Source organism: Pseudophryne corroboree, chromosome 9, assembly GCF_028390025.1.
Source record: "Pseudophryne corroboree isolate aPseCor3 chromosome 9, aPseCor3.hap2, whole genome shotgun sequence".
Lineage (NCBI taxonomy): Eukaryota > Metazoa > Chordata > Amphibia > Anura > Myobatrachidae > Pseudophryne > Pseudophryne corroboree.
In genome coordinates, this window is record NC_086452.1 from 79,242,633 (window position 1) to 79,262,589 (window position 19,957).

The 19,957-nt window shown below is 47.1% G+C and overlaps 1 protein-coding gene across 4 annotated transcripts in view; it reads left to right on the plus strand.

Annotated features, from left to right (window-relative positions):
• FAF1 (Fas associated factor 1) overlaps positions 1 to 19,957 on the plus strand; it is a 599,080-nt gene that overhangs the window by 450,001 nt on the left and 129,122 nt on the right. For all 4 annotated transcript variants that reach the window (XM_063939564.1, XM_063939566.1, XM_063939563.1 and 1 more), the window contains 3 exons: positions 918 to 1,044; positions 2,569 to 2,632; positions 9,255 to 9,336. In XM_063939564.1, the coding sequence (XP_063795634.1) occupies positions 918 to 1,044; positions 2,569 to 2,632; positions 9,255 to 9,336 (273 nt within the window). The remainder of the gene's footprint in view (positions 1 to 917; positions 1,045 to 2,568; positions 2,633 to 9,254; positions 9,337 to 19,957) is intronic.

Here is a 19,957-nt window from a genome sequence, read left to right on the forward strand (position 1 = left end):
GTGTAACCCCATAGGTTCAGCAGATCTGAAAGATTAATATTTTCATAACAGTCTCGCACATACATAGTACAATTATTGTATAATGTATGGCCTGCAAAAAAATTATTCATTTGCTCAACAGCCGCAATGTCCTAATATTCATTACCTTTTTCAGCAAAAGCAGGCACTTAGGTTCTTTCTCTTTCCTTTCTTTTTAATAAATAAATGTTACAGTACACTTTTGTGTTTTTTTATGTCAAATGTTCGGCACATTTATGAAAACTAGTTTAGTCGACTGTTGTATCTGCACCTGTTTTATGTAATAGAGTTCATTCTAGCACCCTGTAGTTGTCACAACCCGTGCCGTTCCTCTTTCCTGCCTGGGGTGTCACTCTCTGCTCTGGTGCTTGAATACTTACATACAGACCAGAGTGTGCTAGAAGCACCATAGCAGGGAGCGACACCCTGTGCAGGAATGAGGAACTGCATGGGTTGTGACAGGTGCAGGGTGCTAGAATGCGTACTATATAAGAAAAGTGAAGGAATTTTATCATTTAGGTCACTGGCTCATTTTACCATGAGACTAAAAAGTGCAGGTTTTGGAATCCTAAGGGCAGGTGGGATTCTAGCATATACAGTAGTGCTGCTTTCGTGTAGAGGACAGAGGCCTGGGCTGCAAGTGTGAAATTGGCAGGTTCTCCAGATGCCACAGAACCTTTTTCATATGGTCAGTGGTTCAGTGTCATAGTGATTTATTTTATGGTTATAGGAAGTGGTGATAATTAGGGTAATAGTGGGGAAGGGGCAGCAGAGTAGACTAGCTGGTAAATTACATAAACATGGCTGCTACAATGCACCACTCTTTTGCATTAGGTGGTGGTATCTAGCAACATCCATATAGTTAACATAGAAAATGTAACCTCTGTGTTCCCTTACAGTGTACAGATATTCACATGATCAGTGACAGTGACGGAGATGACTTTGAAGACGCAACAGAATTTGGTGTGGATGATGGAGAGATCTTTGGGATGGCCTCCTCTTCAGCTCTCCGAAAGTCTCCCATGAGTAAGAACCTCGCTAAAAAATTACTTAATGGGGAATTCTTTTTTTTAGATACGGTTCTCTTTGTCGAGATGCGTTTTTGGTAAAGAGACTAAAGAGGTGTCTTATTTAAAGTTGATTGCTAGAATCTGGCCACAAAATAACTACAAACATCTCATCACAAATCCTATGATATGTGTAATTAGCAGTCATCATCATCAACCAGTAACCTTGCTCCAGGCCTATGGTATGCACTAAGATATGCTTAAAAAATATGTCCGTTAAACAGGTGCAAATGGTTTTTGAATGGTGGTCTGTTGCAAACCAGCCCTTTGCAACAGACCACGTACTTAGTTTGGGTCTTTGCAAACCGCCAAAGTGGATGCAATTTTGGGCAAACCTCAGATAAGATTACTAAATAATGATAAATAAAAAATACTAAATTAAAAAAAGAAATAAATTGAAGAGTCCCTTGATTTGTATGTTTTAAAGTTGCATATAATCTGTAGTTTGATGCAAACCCACCTCCTACTGTATATGTGTTCTTTTTCTGACTTTCTAATTTCAAATGGTGGTATTCCTTTTTCAAAGCATATGGATAAAATATATCTAAGCCATTAAATGGTAATGCCAGTCAAGCATTGTACCATATTTCATGTGGATTTGGGTAATGATGGTCATGATTCCACTGAATTTCAAATGAATATTTTTAAAATATAATTTCAGCAGGTAATCGTAGCTACTTCATAATATGTTAACATCTAAGGGGGATATCCTATTAGCCCCTGTAAAACATCGGGGGCAATTTTTCCCAATGTTTCACCGTTGTTGTTTTTTTACAGGCTATCCAGATTGATCGCCTGTAAAAAAAAAAATGCCCTTTCTCCTGAAACACACAGGTTCAGTGAAACCTGTGTGTTTTCGGTAGAAACAGCCCCATTTTCACATGAAAACAGGGCTGTTTCTGGGGATTTGATTTCGCTTGAAGCAGGCGAAACAAAATCCCAGATGACCGGGGAAAACCTGCATAATCCCATGCCTGCTGCAGCAGCAGGCTGGGACTGCTGGCATGACGCCGGAGCCTGAAAGCTGCCACTTGACGCGGTGACCCCTGGCGGGGAAGCTGGAGCAGCCCTGTAACCGCATACCCCACTCTACCCTGCCCCCGGTAGCGGTCACATGACGAGGGAGCGGCCATGTGACCAGGGGGAGCCGGAGGAGCAGCGCTGCACTGGGAGCTGTCAGCATCCAGCACCCGGTGCAGCATCAGGTAACCCCCGATAAGCCACCGCTCGTGCTGGCTTATCGGGGGTAGTAGGATAGCCCCCGGCTGGACAATTAGCCCCGCTAAAATACCGGGGCTAACTGGATATCCCCTAAATATAAAGAGTTTTGAAATAAACCTTTTCCTATCCTGAAAATAATCTGAGATGTTTTCCTTCTGTTACTTGGGCTCTTAGGCAGTAATTTATTTGACCGGTATGGCTAAGCTTTTCATTATAATAATGCTTTCCTCTCTGCTTAGAAATCTGTTATTTCTTTTTGCAGTGCCTGAAAACGCGGATAATGAGGCTGACGCTTTGCTACAGTTTACTGCAGAATTCTCCTCCAGGTAAATTAATTTTTTCGGGCGAGAGATATTTTGGGTGAAATTGAATTACTGGTGACTTGATCGCCCTGCTGAATTCGCACGACACCTGCTGCCCTGTATGGCAGCGGGATATCGCATAAAGTGTTCACTACCCCTTAGGGTAGCGAGCACTTTTGTGTGAAAGGGGTGTGAATCAGCCAGGTGAAGGGTGCGAAACGTGCTGCCGTTGCCGGTGTTTAAATGATACGGCAATTTGCCCCCTTTTCCCTCAATTGAATCCCCACCCCCAGCCTCTTGAACCTTATTTCTCTAACGTCCTAGTGGATGCTGGGGACTCCGAAAGGACCATGGGGAATAGCGGCTCCGCAGGAGACTGGGCACAAAAGTAAAAGCTTTAGGACTACCTGGTGTGCACTGGCTCCTCCCCCTATGACCCTCCTCCAAGCCTCAGTTCGATTTTTGTGCCCGAACGAGAAGGGTGCAGTCTAGGTGGCTCTCCTGAGCTGCTTAGAAAAAAGTTTAGTTTTAGGTTTTTTATTTTCAGTGAGACCTGCTGGCAACAGGCTCACTGCATCGAGGGACTAAGGGGAGAAGAAGCGAACTCACCTGCGTGCAGAGTGGATTGGGCTTCTTAGGCTACTGGACATTAGCTCCAGAGGGACGATCACAGGCCCAGCCATGGATGGGTCCCAGAGCCGCGCCACCGGCCCCCTTACAGAGCCAGAAGACTGAAGAGGTCCGGAAAATCGGCGGCAGAAGACGTCCTGTCTTCAATAAGGTAGCACACAGCACCGCAGCTGTGCGCCATTGCTCTCAGCACACTTCACACTCCGGTCACTGAGGGTGCAGGGCGCTGGGGGGGGGCGCCCTGAGACGCAATAAAAACACCTTTTTTGGCAAAAAATACATCACATATAGCTCCTGGGCTATATGGATGCATTTAACCCCTGCCAATTTTTCCATAAAAAAGCGGGAGAAAGGCCGCCGAGAAGGGGGCGGAGCCTATCTCCTCAGCACACTGGCGCCATTTTTTCCTCACAGCTCCGTTGGAGGAAGGCTCCCTGACTCTCCCCTGCAGTCCTGAACTACAGAAACAGGGTAAAACAAGAGAGGGGGGGCACTAATTTGGCAGATAAATATATACAGCAGCTATATCAGGGAAAAACACTTATATAAGGTTATCCCTATATATATATATATAGCGCTCTGGTGTGTGCTGGCAAACTCTCCCTCTGTCTCCCCAAAGGGCTAGTGGGGTCCTGTCCTCTGTCAGAGCATTCCCTGTGTGTGTGCTGTGTGTCGGTACGTTGTGTCGACATGTATGAGGAGGAAAATGGTGTGGAGGCGGAGCAATTGCCTGTGTTAGTGATGTCACCCCCTAGGGAGTCGACACCTGACTGGATGGTCTTATGGAAAGAATTACGTGATAGTGTCAGCACTTTACAAAAGACTGTTGACGACATGAGACAGCCGGCAAATCAGTTAATACCTGTACAGGCGTCTCAAACACCGTCAGGGGCTATAAAACGCCCGTTACCTCAGGTCGATACAGACACTGACACGGACACTGACTCCAGTGTCGACGGTGAGGAAACAAACGTATTTTCCAGTAGGGCCACACGCTACATGATCACGGCAATGAAGGAGGTTTTGAACATTTCTGATACTACAAGTACCACAAAAAAGGGTATTATGTGGGGTGTGAAAAAACTACCCGTAGTTTTTCCTGAATCAGATGAATTAAATGAGGTGTGTGATGAAGCGTGGGTTTCCCCCCGATAAAAAACTGCTAATTTCTAAAAAATTATTGGCATTATACCCTTTCCCGCCAGAGGTTAGGGCACGTTGGGAAACACCCCCTAGGGTAGATAAGGCGCTCACACGCTTATCAAAACAAGTGGCGTTACCGTCTCCTGATACGGCCGCCCTCAAGGAACCAGCTGATAGGAAGCTGGAAAATATCCTAAAAAGTATATACACACATACTGGTATTATACTGCGACCAGCAATCGCCTCAGCCTGGATGTGCAGTGCTGGGGTGGCTTGGTCGGATTCCCTGACTGAAAATATTGATACCCTGGACAGGGACAATATATTATGGACTATAGAGCATTTAAAGGATGCATTTCTATATATGCGAGATGCACAGAGGGATATTTGCACTCTGGCATCAAGAGTAAGTGCGATGTCCATTTCTGCCAGAAGAGGGTTATGGACGCGACAGTGGTCAGGTGATGCGGATTCCAAACGGCATATGGAAGTATTGCCGTATAAAGGGGAGGAGTTATTTGGGGTCGGTCTATCGGACCTGGTGGCCACGGCAACGGCTGGGAAATCCACCTTTTTACCCCAGGTCACCTCTCAGCAGAAAAAGATACCGTCTTTTCAGGCTCAGTCCTTTCGTCCCCATAAGGGCAAGCGGGCAAAAGGCCACTCATATCTGCCCCGGGGCAGAGGAAGGGGAAAAAGACTGCAGCAGACAGCCTCTTCCCACGAACAGAAGCCCTCCCCCGCTTCTGCCAAGTCCTCAGCATGACGCTGGGGCCTTACAAGCGGACTTAGACACGGTGGGGGCCCGTCTCAAGAATTTCAGCGCGCAGTGGGCTCACTCGCAAGTGGACCCCTGGATCCTGCAGGTAGTATCTCAGGGGTACAAATTGGAATTTGAGACGTCTCCCCCTCGCCGGTTCCTGAAGTCTGCTTTACCAACGTCTCCCCCCGACAGGGAGGCGGTATTGGAAGCCATTCACAAGCTGTATTCCCAGCAGGTGATAATCAAGGTACCCCTCCTACAACAGGGAAAGGGGTATTATTCCACGCTGTTTGTGGTACCGAAGCCGGACGGCTCGGTGAGACCCATTTTAAATTTGAAATCCTTGAACACTTACATAAAAAGGTTCAAGTTCAAGATGGAGTCACTCAGAGCAGTGATAGCGAACCTGGAAGAAGGGGACTATATGGTGTCTCTGGACATCAAGGATGCTTACCTCCATGTCCCAATTTGCCCTTCTCACCAAGGGTACCTCAGGTTTGTGGTACAGAACTGTCACTATCAGTTTCAGACGCTGCCGTTTGGATTGTCCACGGCACCCCGGGTCTTTACCAAGGTAATGGCCGAAATGATGATTCTTCTTCGAAGAAAAGGCGTCTTAATTATCCCTTACTTGGACGATCTCCTGATAAGGGCAAGGTCCAGAGAACAGTTAGAGGTCGGAGTAGCACTATCTCAAGTAGTACTACGACAGCACGGATGGATTCTAAATATTCCAAAATCTCAGCTGATTCCGACGACACGTCTGCTGTTCCTAGGGATGATTCTGGACACAGTACAGAAAAAGGTGTTTCTCCCGGAGGAGAAAGCCAGGGAGTTATCCGACCTAGTCAGGAACCTCCTAAGACCAGGCCAAGTGTCAGTGCATCAATGCACAAGGGTCCTGGGAAAGATGGTGGCTTCTTACGAAGCGATTCCATTCGGCAGATTCCACGCAAGAACTTTTCAGTGGGATCTGCTGGACAAATGGTCCGGATCGCAGCTTCAAATGCATCAGCGGATAACCCTGTCTCCAAGGACAAGGGTGTCTCTCCTGTGGTGGTTACAGAGTGCTCATCTCCTAGAGGGCCGCAGATTTGGCATTCAGGATTGGGTCCTGGTGACCACGGATGCCAGCCTGAGAGGCTGGGGAGCAGTCACACAGGGAAAAAATTTCCAGGGCTTGTGGTCAAGCATGGAAACGTCACTTCACATAAATATCCTGGAACTAAGGGCCATTTACAATGCCCTAAGTCAGGCAAGGCCTCTGCTTCAGGGTCAGCCGGTGTTGATCCAGTCGGACAACATCACGGCAGTCGCCCACGTAAACAGACAGGGCGGCACAAGAAGCAGGAGGGCAATGACGGAAGTTGCAAGGATTCTTCGCTGGGCGGAAAATCATGTGATAGCACTGTCAGCAGTGTTCATTCCGGGAGTGGACAACTGGGAAGCAGACTTCCTCAGCAGACACGATCTTCACCCGGGGGAGTGGGGACTTCACCCAGAAGTCTTCCACATGATTGTGAACCGTTGGGAAAAACCAAAGGTGGACATGATGGCGTCCCGCCTCAACAAAAAACTGGACAGATATTGCGCCAGGTCAAGGGACCCTCAGGCAATAGCTGTGGACGCTCTGGTAACACCGTGGGTGTACCAGTCAGTATATGTGTTCCCTCCTCTGCCTCTCATACCCAAGGTACTGAGAATCATAAGAAGGAGAGGTGTAAAGACTATACTCGTGGCTCCGGATTGGCCAAGAAGGACTTGGTACCCGGAAATTCAAGAGATGCTCACGGAAGACCCGTGGCCTCTACCTCTAAGAAAGGACCTGCTCCAGCAGGGACCATGTCTGTTCCAAGACTTACCGCGGCTGCGTTTGACGGCATGGCGGTTGAACGCCGGATCCTGAAGGAAAAAGGCATTCCGGATGAAGTTATCCCTACCCTGATCAAAGCCAGGAAGGATGTAACTGTGCAACATTATCACCATATTTGGCGTAAATATGTTGCGTGGTGTGAGGCCAGGAAGGCCCCTACAGAGGAATTTCAACTGGGTCGATTCCTGCATTTCCTGCAAACAGGACTGTCTATGGGCCTCAAATTAGGGTCCGTTAAGGTTCAAATTTCGGCCCTGTCAATATTCTTCCAAAAAGAACTAGCTTCAGTTCCTGAAGTTCAGACGTTTGTCAAGGGGGTACTGCATATACAGCCTCCTTTTGTGCCTCCAGTGGCACCTTGGGATCTCAATGTAGTTTTAGGATTCCTAAAATCATATTGGTTTGAACCACTCACCACTGTGGACTTAAAATATCTCACATGGAAAGTGGTAATGCTGTTAGCCCTGGCTTCAGCCAGGCGTGTATCAGAATTGGCGGCTTTATCCTATAAAAGCCCTTACCTAATTTTTCATACGGACAGGGCAGAATTGAGGACTCAATTTCTCCCTAAGGTGGTTTCAGCATTTCACTTAAACCAGCCTATTGTGGTGCCTGCGGCTACTAGGGACTTGGAGGATTCCAAGTTGCTGGACGTAGTCAGGGCCCTGAAAATATATGTTTCCAGGACGGCTGGAGTCAGAAAATCTGACTCGCTGTTTATCCTGTATGCACCCAACAAGCTGGGTGCCCCTGCTTCTAAGCAGACGATTGCTCGTTGGATTTGTAGTACAATTCAGCTTGCACATTCTGTGGCAGGCCTGCCACAGCCAAAATCTGTAAAAGCCCATTCCACACGGAAAGTGGGCTCATCTTGGGCGGCTGCCCGAGGGGTCTCGGCTTTACAACTTTGCCGAGCAGCTACTTGGTCAGGGGCAAATACATTTGCAAAATTCTACAAATTTGATACCCTGGCTGAGGAGGACCTGGAGTTCTCTCATTCGGTGCTGCAGAATCATCCGCACTCTCCCGCCCGTTTGGGAGCTTTGGTATAATCCCCATGGTCCTGACGGAGTCCCCAGCATCCACTAGGACGTTAGAGAAAATAAGAATTTACTTACCGATAATTCTATTTCTCATAGTCCGTAGTGGATGCTGGGCGCCCATCCCAAGTGCGGATTGTCTGCAATACTTGTACATAGTTATTGTTACAAAAATCGGGTTATTATTGTTGTGAGCCATCTTTTCAGAGGCTCCTCTGTTATCATGCTGTTAACTGGGTTCAAATCACAGGTTGTACGGTGTGATTGGTGTGGCTGGTATGAGTCTTACCCGGGATTCAAAATCCTTCCTTATTGTGTACGCTCGTCCGGGCACAGTATCCTAACGGAGGCTTGGAGGAGGGTCATAGGGGGAGGAGCCAGTGCACACCAGGTAGTCCTAAAGCTTTTACTTTTGTGCCCAGTCTCCTGCGGAGCCGCTATTCCCCATGGTCCTTTCGGAGTCCCCAGCATCCACTACGGACTATGAGAAATAGAATTATCGGTAAGTAAATTCTTATTTTAACTTAAAGACTTGAACATACGAAGGAAGTGGGGGGTTTTAAACGTTCTTAAAAGGGTATCTTTATACACCTTGAGACTACTGTACACAGTAATGGGTCTTCATTTTAAAAACTTTGAGCATGAATAAATGTTTTTTTATGCTCATGGATGCTGCAAATACGAAAGTTATTCTTGGATTGCTAGAGCTTGCCATTTACTGTATCTGTACAAAAAGTGCCGGGTTCCCAAGTGCGCAGTATAAACCTTTTCAATGACATATACAGCATTTCAGCAGATTCTCAGAGTAAGTTGCATGATGAGATACTGTAACAGTTCAGACAAAACCTCTTAATATTTTTGGAATAATTACTGTTAAAAAGCCTCAAATAGTAAAATCTTAACATTGATCTTTGTTCTGATCAAAGGAAATCCGCTACGAACTCAGATTTTTGTTTTGCCAAAATTCTGTAACGTATTTGAAGCCACTGATGTGGACGAATAAGCAATCTGTCTCTGGAGCAGTGTTACTCACGTAACAGTATACACATTAGAACCACCAACAGCGCAGCACATTTCTACTAATTGAAACGGTCTTTGCTGTCTGTATGTACTGCCCAGCTTACTCACTTTGTGATGGATCCTGTTAACGGAACTTGGGATGTTAGAAATAACAGCTGTCCATTTGTCCCTCCCCAGGTATGGTGAGTGCCATCCTGTGTTCTTCATTGGATCACTGGAGGCTTCGTTCCAGGAGGCATTTTATGGGAAAGCGAGAGAAGTAAGTAACTGTTGTTTTAATGTTCGTAAAGCTTTGGCGGCTTGCATTCAATATCCTGGCCACCGAAATACCAACGCCGGAATCCCGACAACCATCAGAACACAGACACCGGCATCCAGAAAACATCAGAATCCCAGCGTCCAGGAACCTGACACTGGGAGGTCAGGGTCAGGCAGTGGAGGTGGGACGGGGGAGGGGGGGGTGTTAGCATTATCCGCCACCCGGCGGGTTAGGATTAGGGGGTTAGGATTAGGCACAGTCGAGGGCGGGGGTTAAGTTTAGGCACTAATGGTTAGGGTGTGAGGGGCTAGGTTTACGCACTAACCACGGAAGTTAGGGTTAGGCACCAGTGCGGGAGTTTAGGGTTAGGCTGCGGTTAGGGGGGTGAGTTAGAAAGCTTAGCTCACCCCTGTTGGGATCTTCATCATTGGGATTCCGGCATCGGTATTCTGACCGCCGGCATCCCGTGCGCCGGTATATCATAGCCATCCCGCTCTGGGGATGTATATTTAAAAGGAAACCTCATTTCTCTATCGTCCTAGTGGATGCTGGGGTTCCTGAAAGGACCATGGGGAATAGCGGCTCCGCAGGAGACAGGGCACAAAAAGTAAAGCTTTTCCAGATCAGGTGGTGTGCACTGGCTCCTCCCCCTATGACCCTCCTCCAGACTCCAGTTAGATTTTTGTGCCCGGCCGAGAAGGGTGCAATCTAGGTGGCTCTCCTAAAGAGCTGCTTAGAGAAAGTTTAGCTTAGGTTTTTTATTTTACAGTGAGTCCTGCTGGCAACAGGATCACTGCAACGAGGGACTGAGGGGAGAAGAAGTGAACTCACCTGCGTGCAGGATGGATTGGCTTGTTGGCTACTGGACATTAGCTCCAGAGGGACGATCACAGGTACAGCCTGGATGGTCACCGGAGCCGCGCCGCCGGCCCCCTTGCAGATGCTGAAGTTAGAAGAGGTCCAGAATCGGCGGCTGAAGACTGACAGTCTTCTAAAGGTAGCGCACAGCACTGCAGCTGTGCGCCATTTTCCTCTCAGCACACTTCACACGCTGTCACTGAGGGTGCAGGGCGCTGGGGGGGGGCGCCCTGGGAGGCAAATGTAAACCTATATACTGGCTAAAAATACCTCACATATAGCCCCCAGAGGCTATATGGAGATATTTAACCCCTGCCAAACTTCACTAAAGAGCGGGAGACGAGCCCGCCGTAAAAGGGGCGGGGCCTATCTCCTCAGCACACAGCGCCATTTTTTCTCTCACAGAAAGGCTGGAGAGAAGGCTCCCAGGCTCTCCCCTGCACTGCACTACAGAAACAGGGTTTAAACAGAGAGGGGGGGCACAAATTGGCGATATAAATATATATATAAAGATGCTATTAGGGAGAAACACTTATATAAGGTTGTCCCTATGTAATTATAGCGTTTTTTGGTGTGTGCTGGCAAACTCTCCCTCTGTCTCTCCAAAGGGCTAGTGGGGTCCTGTCCTCTGTCAGAGCATTCCAGGTGTGTGTGCTGTGTGTCGGTACGTGTGTGTCGACATGTATGAGGACGATGCTGGAGGAGGCGGAGAAATTGCCTGTAATGGTGATGTCACTCTCTAGGGAGTCGACACCGGAATGGATGGCTTATTTAGGGAATTACGTGAGAATGTCAACACGCTGCAAGGTCGGTTGACGACATGAGACGGCCGACAAACAATTAGTAACGGTCCAGGCGTCTCAGAAACACCGTCAGGGGTTTTTTATAAAAAACGCCCATTTACCTCAGTCGGTCGACACAGACACAGACACGGACACTGAATCCAGTGTCGACGGTGAATAAACAAACGTATTCCTCATTAGGGCCACACGTTAAGGGCAATGAAGGAGCTGTTACATATTTCTGATACTACAAGTACCACAAAAAAGGGTATTATGTGGAAGTGAAAAAACTACCTGTAGTTTTTCCTGAATCAGATAAAATAAAATGAAGTGTGTGATGATGCGTGGGTTTACCCCGATAGCAAATATTGGCGTTATACCCTTTCCCGCCAGAAGTTAGGGCGCGTTGGGAAACACCCCTTAGGGTGGATAAGGCGCTCACACGCTTATCAAGTGGCGTTACCGTCTCCAAATACGGCCGCCCTCAAGGAGCCAGCTGATAGGCAGCTGGAAAAATATCCTAAAAAGTATATACACACAGACGGTGGCTATACTGCGACCAGCGATCGCCATCAGCCTGGAGATGCAGTGCTGGGTTGGCTTGGTCGAATTCCCTGACTAAAAATATTTTATTGATATAGAGCATTTAATAGGATGCATTCTATATATATGTATGCGAGATGCACAGAGGGATATTTGCACTCTGGCATCAAGATAAGTGCGTTGTCCATATCTCCCAGAAGATGTCATGGACACGACAGTGGTCAGGTGATACAGATCCCATACGGCACATGGAAGTATTGCCGTATAAAGGGAAGGAGTTATTTGGGGTCGGTCCGTCGGACCTGGGGGCCACGGCCACAGCTGGGAAATCCAACCTTTTTACCCCAAGTTACATCTCAGCAGAAAAAGACACTGTCTTTTCAGCCTCAATCCTTCCGTTCCCATGTGGGCAAGCGGGCAAAAGGCCAGTCATATCTGCCCAGACATAGAGGAAAGGGAAGTAGACTGCAGCAGGCAGCCCCTTCCCAGGAAAAGAAGCCCTCCACCAGTGGGGGGGTAGTCTCAAGAGTCTCAGCGCGCAGTGGGATCACTCGCAAGTTGACCCCTAGATCATACAAGTATTATCCCAGGGGTACAGATTGGAGAGTCGAGACATTTTTTCCTCGCAGGTTCCTGAAGCCTGCTTTACCAACGGCTCCCTCCGACAAGGAGGCAGGATTGGGAAAAAATTCACAAGCTGTATTTCCAGCAGGTGATAATCAAAGTACCCCTCCTACAACAAGGAAAAGGGTATTAGTCCTCCACACTATATTGTGGTACTGAAGCCAGACGGCTTGGTGAGACAGTCTAAATCTGAAATCTTTGAACACTTACATAAAAAGGTTCAAATCAAGATGGAGTCACTCAGAGCAGTGATAGAGAACCGGAAAAAAGGGGACTATATGGTGTCCCTGGACATCAAGGATTACCTCCATGTCCAAATTTGCCCTTCTCAACAAGGGTACCTCTGGTTCGTGATACAGAACTGTCAATATCAGTTTCAGACGCTGCCGTTGAATTATCCACGGCACCCCGGGCCTTTACCAAGGTAATGGCCGAAAAGATGATTCTTAAAAGAAGAAAGGCATCTAAATTATCCCTTACTTGGACGATATCCTGAAAGGGACAAGTTTCCAGAGAACAGTTGGAGGTCGGAAAAGAACTATCTAAAGTAGTTCTACGACAGCACGAGTGGATTCTAAATATTCCAAAAATCGCAGCTGTTTTCCGATGATACGTCTGCTGTTCCTAGGAATGATTCTGGGCATAGTCCAGAAAGAGGTATTTCTCCTGGAGGGGAAAGCCAGGGAGTTATCCGACCTAGTCAGAAACCTCCTAAATCCAGGCCAAGTATCAGTGCATCAATGCACAGGAGTCCTGGGAAAAATGGTGGCTTCTTACGAAGCGATTCCATTCGGCAGATCTCACGCAAAAACTTTTCAGGGGGATTTGCTGGACGAATGGTCCGGATCGCATCTTCAGATGCATCAGCGGATAACCCTGTCTCCAAGGACAAGGGTGTCTCTTCTGTGGGGGCTGCAGAGTGCTCATCTTCTAGAGGGCAGCACATTCAGCATTCAGGACTGTGTTCTGGTGACCACGGATGCCAGCCTGAGAGGCTGGGAAACAGTCACACAAGGAAGAAATTTCCAAGGAAGTGTGGTCAAGTCTGGAGATTTCTCTCCACATGAATATACTGGAGCTAAGGGCAATTTACGATGCTCTGAGCCTAGGAAGACCTCTGCTTCAAAGTCAACCGGTGCTGATCCAGTAGGACATCATCATGGCAGTCGCCCACGTAAACAGACGGGGCGGCACAAGAAGCAGGAGGACAATGACAGCAAGGATTCTTCGCTGGGCGAAAGATCATGTGATAACACTGTCAGCAGTGTTCATTCCGGGAGTGGACAACTAGGAAGATTTCCTCAGCATAAATGAATTCCACCCGGAAAAGTGGGAACTTCATCTGGAAGTTTCCACATGTTTGTAAACCGTTGGGAAAGACCAAAGGTGGTTATGATGGCGTCCCACATGAAGCGCCAGGTCTAGAGACCCTCAGGCAATAGCTGGGACGCTCTGGTAACACCGTGGGTGTACCAGTCGGTGTATGTGTTCCCTCCTCTGCCTTTCATACCCAGTGTATGGAGAATGATAGGAAGGAGAGGAGTAAGAACTATACTCGTGGTTCCGGTTTGGGCCAAGAAGAACTTGGTACCCGGAACTTCAAGAGATACTAGAAAGGATCTTGATTCAGCAAGAATCATGTCTGTTCCATGACTTACCGCAGCTGCGTTGACGCCAGGGCGGGTGAACGCCGGATCCTAAGGGAAAAAGGCATTCCGGAAGAGGTCATCCCTACCCTGGTCAGAGCCAGGAAGGAGGTGACCGCACAACATTATCACCGCTTAGGTGAAAATATGTTCCATGGTGTGAGGCCAGGAAGGCTCCACGGAAGAATTTCAACTAGGTTAATTCCTACATTTCCTGCAAGCAGGAGTGTATATGGGTCTCAAATTGGGGTCCATTAAGGTTCAAATTTCGACCGGTCGATTTTCTTCCAGAAAGAAATTGGCTTCAGTTCCTGAAGTCCAGAAGTTGTTAAGGGAGTACTGCATATACAACCCCTTTTTGATGTCTCCAGTGGCACTGGGCGATCTCAACGTAGTTTGGGATTCCTAAAATCACATTGTTTTAAACAACTCAAATCTGTGGATTTGATATATCTCACATGGAAAGTGACCATGCTGTTGGTCCTGGCCTCGGCCAGGCGAGTGTCAGAATTGGCGGCTTTATCTCACAAAGCCATATCTGATTGTCCATTCGGACAGAGCAAAGCTGTGGACTCGTCCCCAGTTTCTCCCTAAGGTGGTGTCAGCGTTTCACCTGAACCAGCTTATTGTGGTGCCTGCGGCTACTGGGGACTTGGAGGACTCCAAGTTGCTGGATGTTGTCAGGGCCCTGAAAATATAGTTTCCAGGTCGGCTGGAGTCAGGAAATCTGACTTGCTGTTTATCCTGTATGCACCCAACAAGCTGGGTGCTCCTGCTTCTAAGCAGACTATTGCTCGTTGGATTTGTAGTACAATTCAGCTTGCACATTCTGTGGCAGGCTTGCCACAGCAAAAAATATGTAAATGCCCATTCCACAAGGAAGGTGGGCTCATCTTGGGCGGCTGCCCGAGGGGTCTCGGCATTACAACTCTGCCGAGCAGCTACGTGGTCGGGGGAGAACACGTTTGTAAAATTTTACAAATTTGATACCCTGGCAAAAGAGGACCTGGAGTTCTCTCATTCGGTGCTGCAGAGTCATCCGCACTCTCCCGCCCGTTTGGGAGCTTTGGTATAATCCCCATGGTCCTTTCAGGAACCCCAGCATCCACTAGGACGATAGAGAAAATAAGAATTTACTTACCGATAATTCTATTTCTCGGAGTCCGTAGTGGATGCTGGGCGCCCATCCCAAGTGCGGATTATTCTGCAATACTTGTACATAGTTATTGTTACAAAAATCGGGTTATTGTTGTAGGAAGCCGTCTTTCAGAGGCTCCTTTTGTTATCATACTGTTAACTGGGTTTAGATCACAAGTTGTACGGTGTGATTGGTGTGGCTGGTATGAGTCTTACCCGGGATTCAAAATCCTCCCTTATTGTGTACGCTCGTCCGGGCACAGTACCTAACTGGAGTCTGGAGGAGGGTCATAGGGGGAGGAGCCAGTGCACACCACCTGATCTGGAAAAGCTTTACTTTTTGTGCCCTGTCTCCTGCGGAGCCGCTATTCCCCATGGTCCTTTCAGGAACCCCAGCATCCACTACGGACTCCGAGAAATAGAATTATCGGTAAGTAAATTCTTATTATAGGGACATTAATATTGATAGAAGTGTTGGTTCTTTTGCTTATTCCTGAACTTCTTACACTGTAATGGTTACTGGTACTGGGGGAAGGAGGGGTCATAGGTTGATTACTACGAACGTTTCACCAATGTGCCCAGGGAGGATACCATGCAATGTGTCCATTATGCTAAACCTTTTATGTTGGCAACTCAATCTCTCCTCTGCCAGCAACTCTTCTCCCAACCAGTATGTAGTACTGGAAGTGAATGACCAACAGGAAGAGGTAGCTGGTGTTAGAAGCCTTTCATTATCCCTGGACCAGTTTCTGCAGTGTCAGTCTCCATTGTACACAACATTCCAGGGCTTCTTACTGGAGGAGAGCTGACAGAAAGCACCGTATATAGTGTATAACATATTGGAAACATTATCATTCTGTCCCTCACCCGGTTAAGCGGCCGGGAGAAAAGTGCTAATGTAGAATACTCATTAAGGGGCCATTCATCATGAAGAAAAATTGATATTTATGTTTTGACCTTTCCGGGAGTTCAGTGTAAATTTTGGAAACATTCATTATGCCTCCTTTACTAAATTATAACTTACGAAAAGTTGCTCTTTCAGCGGAGACAGCTTTCCGGAAGTGTGATAAGGATCGCTAGCCTCTCCATGTTCTAAGCACGTAACTGCTTCAGCATCCCTAACTTTCTTCACCTGCGCAGGGGGTGAGGTATTGAAGGTTGACCACACTAAGTGTCGAACACTATTAGTCGATAGTAACTAGGTCGACATGAGTTTTTTTTTAAATCATTTTTTGGTGTAGTTTTCACCGTACAGTGACCGGGAACCCCAATTAGTGCAACGCCCCCCTTCCCCGCATGGATATCTTCGCTCGCCATGCTTCGGGCAAGGTTACCGTTCCCAATCGTAGTCCACGTGGATCGTAAAAGTATGAAAAAGTTCAAAAAACAAAAACTCATGTTGACCTGTCGACCTAGCCCCTGTCTACCCAGAAACCCTGTCGACCTAGTTACTGTCGACCAATAGAGGTCGACCTAGACACTGTCGACCTCGGTGTTGTTGATCTAGAGACCGGATACCAAGTTAAGCCACTCCCATATCTTCCTAAAACGCGTCCTGACTCGCATACACCCTGCCATTTCTATTGGGTTATAAGTTCTCTGGCATGCCACAGGGAGAGGCCATAAAATAAACTGTTATACTATGCATTTGCTGTTATCTGACTTGTATTATTCGTCTCGTCTGCTTTTAAAGTTACAAATTTGCAGCAACTTATTCTAAACAGACACAAGAACATAAAATGGAAGATATGAGATTCTGGAAGTGGCCTTGTCTAGAAATCCCTAATATGACCCTGAGCAGACACTATCATTTGTTTAAATTGTCACCAAATTATTGGGTATCGCAAAACATATATTTTATTTTCCGATATGATTCATGAAGATAATACTGGCTGTACAGTCATACCACTGTGGGATTGAGCCGTTCTATCCACCTCCAATATGGAAGTCCCAAAGCCACTGCCGTAATTCTAATACAGGTGGAAAAGCTTAAACAGCAAAGCATAGTGTGTCAGTTTACTTGCTCTGACATTAGTAGCCATGTTCTTGTGTATGATTCCAGCATTCCGGACAGGACAGCAGTCCCATCATTCATGTTGTTTCTGGGTGACACAAGATAGACAATCCCCTCTTGTTTAATATGGTAAATTGGACTGAGAGAGTAATGGACATAAGGGGGTAAATTTACGAAGATGGGAAATCTACTTAAGATGGGATGTTGCCTATAGCAACCAATCAAATTCTACTCATGTATCTAGCACCTTCTAGAAGATAATACCTGGAATCTGATTGGTTGCTATGGGCAACATCCCATCTTAAAAAGAACTCCCATCTTAGTAAATTTACCCCAATGACTGCAATCTAAATACTTTAATTGATTTAGATATAATATTCTGTCCAGAATTATGTAACATTAAATATATAGGTTTTAGTATTATTTTTGAGTCTAGGACTAGCATTAATTAGTCCAAATGGGTCAATTTTGCGCATTTCAGCTTGGCCCCTCCCTGCAAGCTGAAATGATATTGCGCCTGTTGGCAGAAACAATTGAATAGTTGCTGGCTGGCATGATGGGGGGCGGGAGGGCAGGAAAACAATTGATTTCCTCCCATAGACATAAAGCTTGCAGGTTTTCAACCTGTGCATGCATAGTCACCAATGGAACACTACGAGCGATTCCAAGTAGTACGCAGCTTAGACACATCTCTACATGCGGCTGAACGGGCGTAACTATGTGGTGATGGGGTGTTCCCATGTAGAATAAATATAGTGAGGGCGTGTTGTTGGAAGTGCGGCCTATGTAGAATTGGGGGTATGCAGGGATCGTCTGATCTCAGATGCGTCTTTAATGTCAAGGAAAGGACTGGTACACACCAATCGTAATGACAGCTGTGACATGTACGAGTTGGGGCAGTGCATTCACGTGTATCCATACAGCTCTGTATTTGGGCAAATATCCTTATTTATTTTCGCGCACACATAACATGTATAATTACAGCTGGTCTGCGTAAAACTGAATCATCGTTATATAGCTGTTTTGTTCAAAGTTATTGCTTGCCAAGCTTAATGGCATCTGCCTGGTCTATTTGTCTTCATATGTATCCACTGAACAGGCTCCTCTTTCCTTTGTGACCTCAGTGGGAATACTGGCTCCATCACGGCATGTGAATCCAGCAAAGCATATAAAAGCAATAGATTATTTCTCTAACGTCCTAGTGGATACTGGGGATCTGTACTTTAGTACCAATGGGTATAGATCGGGTCCACTGGAGCCTGGCACGGTGCCCGCCGCGGACTAAACTGGCTCAGAGCTCATGCTCCGCAGCGCTCACTGTCCATTAGGGCTTGTGTGTACTATATTTATATATCTATATATAACGTGGCCAGTATAAAACTAAAGGGACCGCGCGCCATTGCAAGGGGTGGGGCTTCCCGAAGCCGGACCAGAGGCGGGAAGGCGCCATTTCCTGCTGCTGCGGATCACCAAGGCTGCATGCACGCTGCTCCTTCAGGGACCCAAGCTTTTACAGACTCTCTACTGGTACCAGGGGGTCATAGAAAGGGGGGAGGACGCCAGCGGTAGCGCCGCTGCACTTCTATCAGGTTATACACATTAATCTCACATTGTGCTGCTGTGTTCTATGTGCTGGTCTCCCCTCCTCAGTGTCACTCCAGGGATCTAGGGTCTGTGTGGAGGTGTTTGTCGGTGAGCTGCACTGTATTACAGTTGTGTAAAAATGTCTGTTCACATGGTTATGTGTGCTGTTTGTAACTCTACCCCATCTTCAGCGGGGTCCCTAATGTGTGAACAGTGCTCCTTATCTCTATAGGGACACAGTTCACAGGCACCTGACTGGCTGGATACTTTTAAAAGCATGATTCAAAATGTAAATTCAGAATTAGCTGCAGATAAAAAGGAGAGACAGGTGTTAAAATAGTCTGTTGATTGTATGGCAAAGGCAGCAGATACCAGAAAGGCTTCTCAGCCCCCTCTGTTGGTTTCACATAAACGCTCACTGCCACAGGTGCTCCAGTATGATTCTGATCAGCCTGATGTGGATGATGATGATATGGATGAGGACAGATCTCTGTCCCCTGGGGTGGAGGCCCTCATTTATGCTGTAAGAGAGGTTCTTCACATACCCGATCAGAAAGCAGAACCAGATGAGGAGTTGCACTTTAATGTTAGACCCAAGACCTCAGCCACTTTTCCTGTGTCTAAGGAATTAAACTCCTTGGCCAGGGAGGCATGGGTAAACCCTGACAAGAAATGTAAAATTTGTCAGAGGTTTTTATCTACTTTTCCCCTTCCAGTTGAGGACTGGAAGGTATGGGAAACCCCCCCCCATCAGTCAATACTTCCTTGTCCAGACTAAGAAATTGGTACTGCCAGTACCAGGGGCTATATATCTCTAGAAGAGCCGGCTCACCGTAAAATTGAGACCACTCTCAAGGCAGTATATATGGCAGCTGGTGTAGCACAGCGCCCCACAATTGTTTGTGGGTTGATTTCCAGGGTGGTAGTCAAATGGTCTGATACTGTTATTGATGGTTTAGACTCTCTGCCCCGGGAGGAGGTCATTACTCTGCTGCAGCATATACAGGATGCCGCAGAGCGAGGCTATAAAGGAAGTGTGTAAGATAAATGGCCACACTACTGCTATGGCTGTTTTGGCACACACAGCTTTGTGGTTACGTCAATGGTCAGCGGATGCTGATTCCAAAAAGGGTGTAGAGAATCTTCCCTTTACAGGTGATGCCTTGTTTGGGGATGAATTAAATAAATGGATCTCACAGGCTACAAAGGGTAAGTCTACCTATCTGACGTTGACTGCGCCACATGCTAGATGTTTTTACACAGGACCCTCATTGCAGTCCTTTCGTGTGGCAAGGTTCAGAGGCAGGGGTCGAGGAGTCTCCACCACTCCCAGAGGATCTCGTGGTAAATCCCGAAAAACCCGCAACTGGTGCCTCCCTGGATCAGACCCCGGATCCCCTGCTGCTAAGTCTTCCGCGTGACGGTTGGCCCCA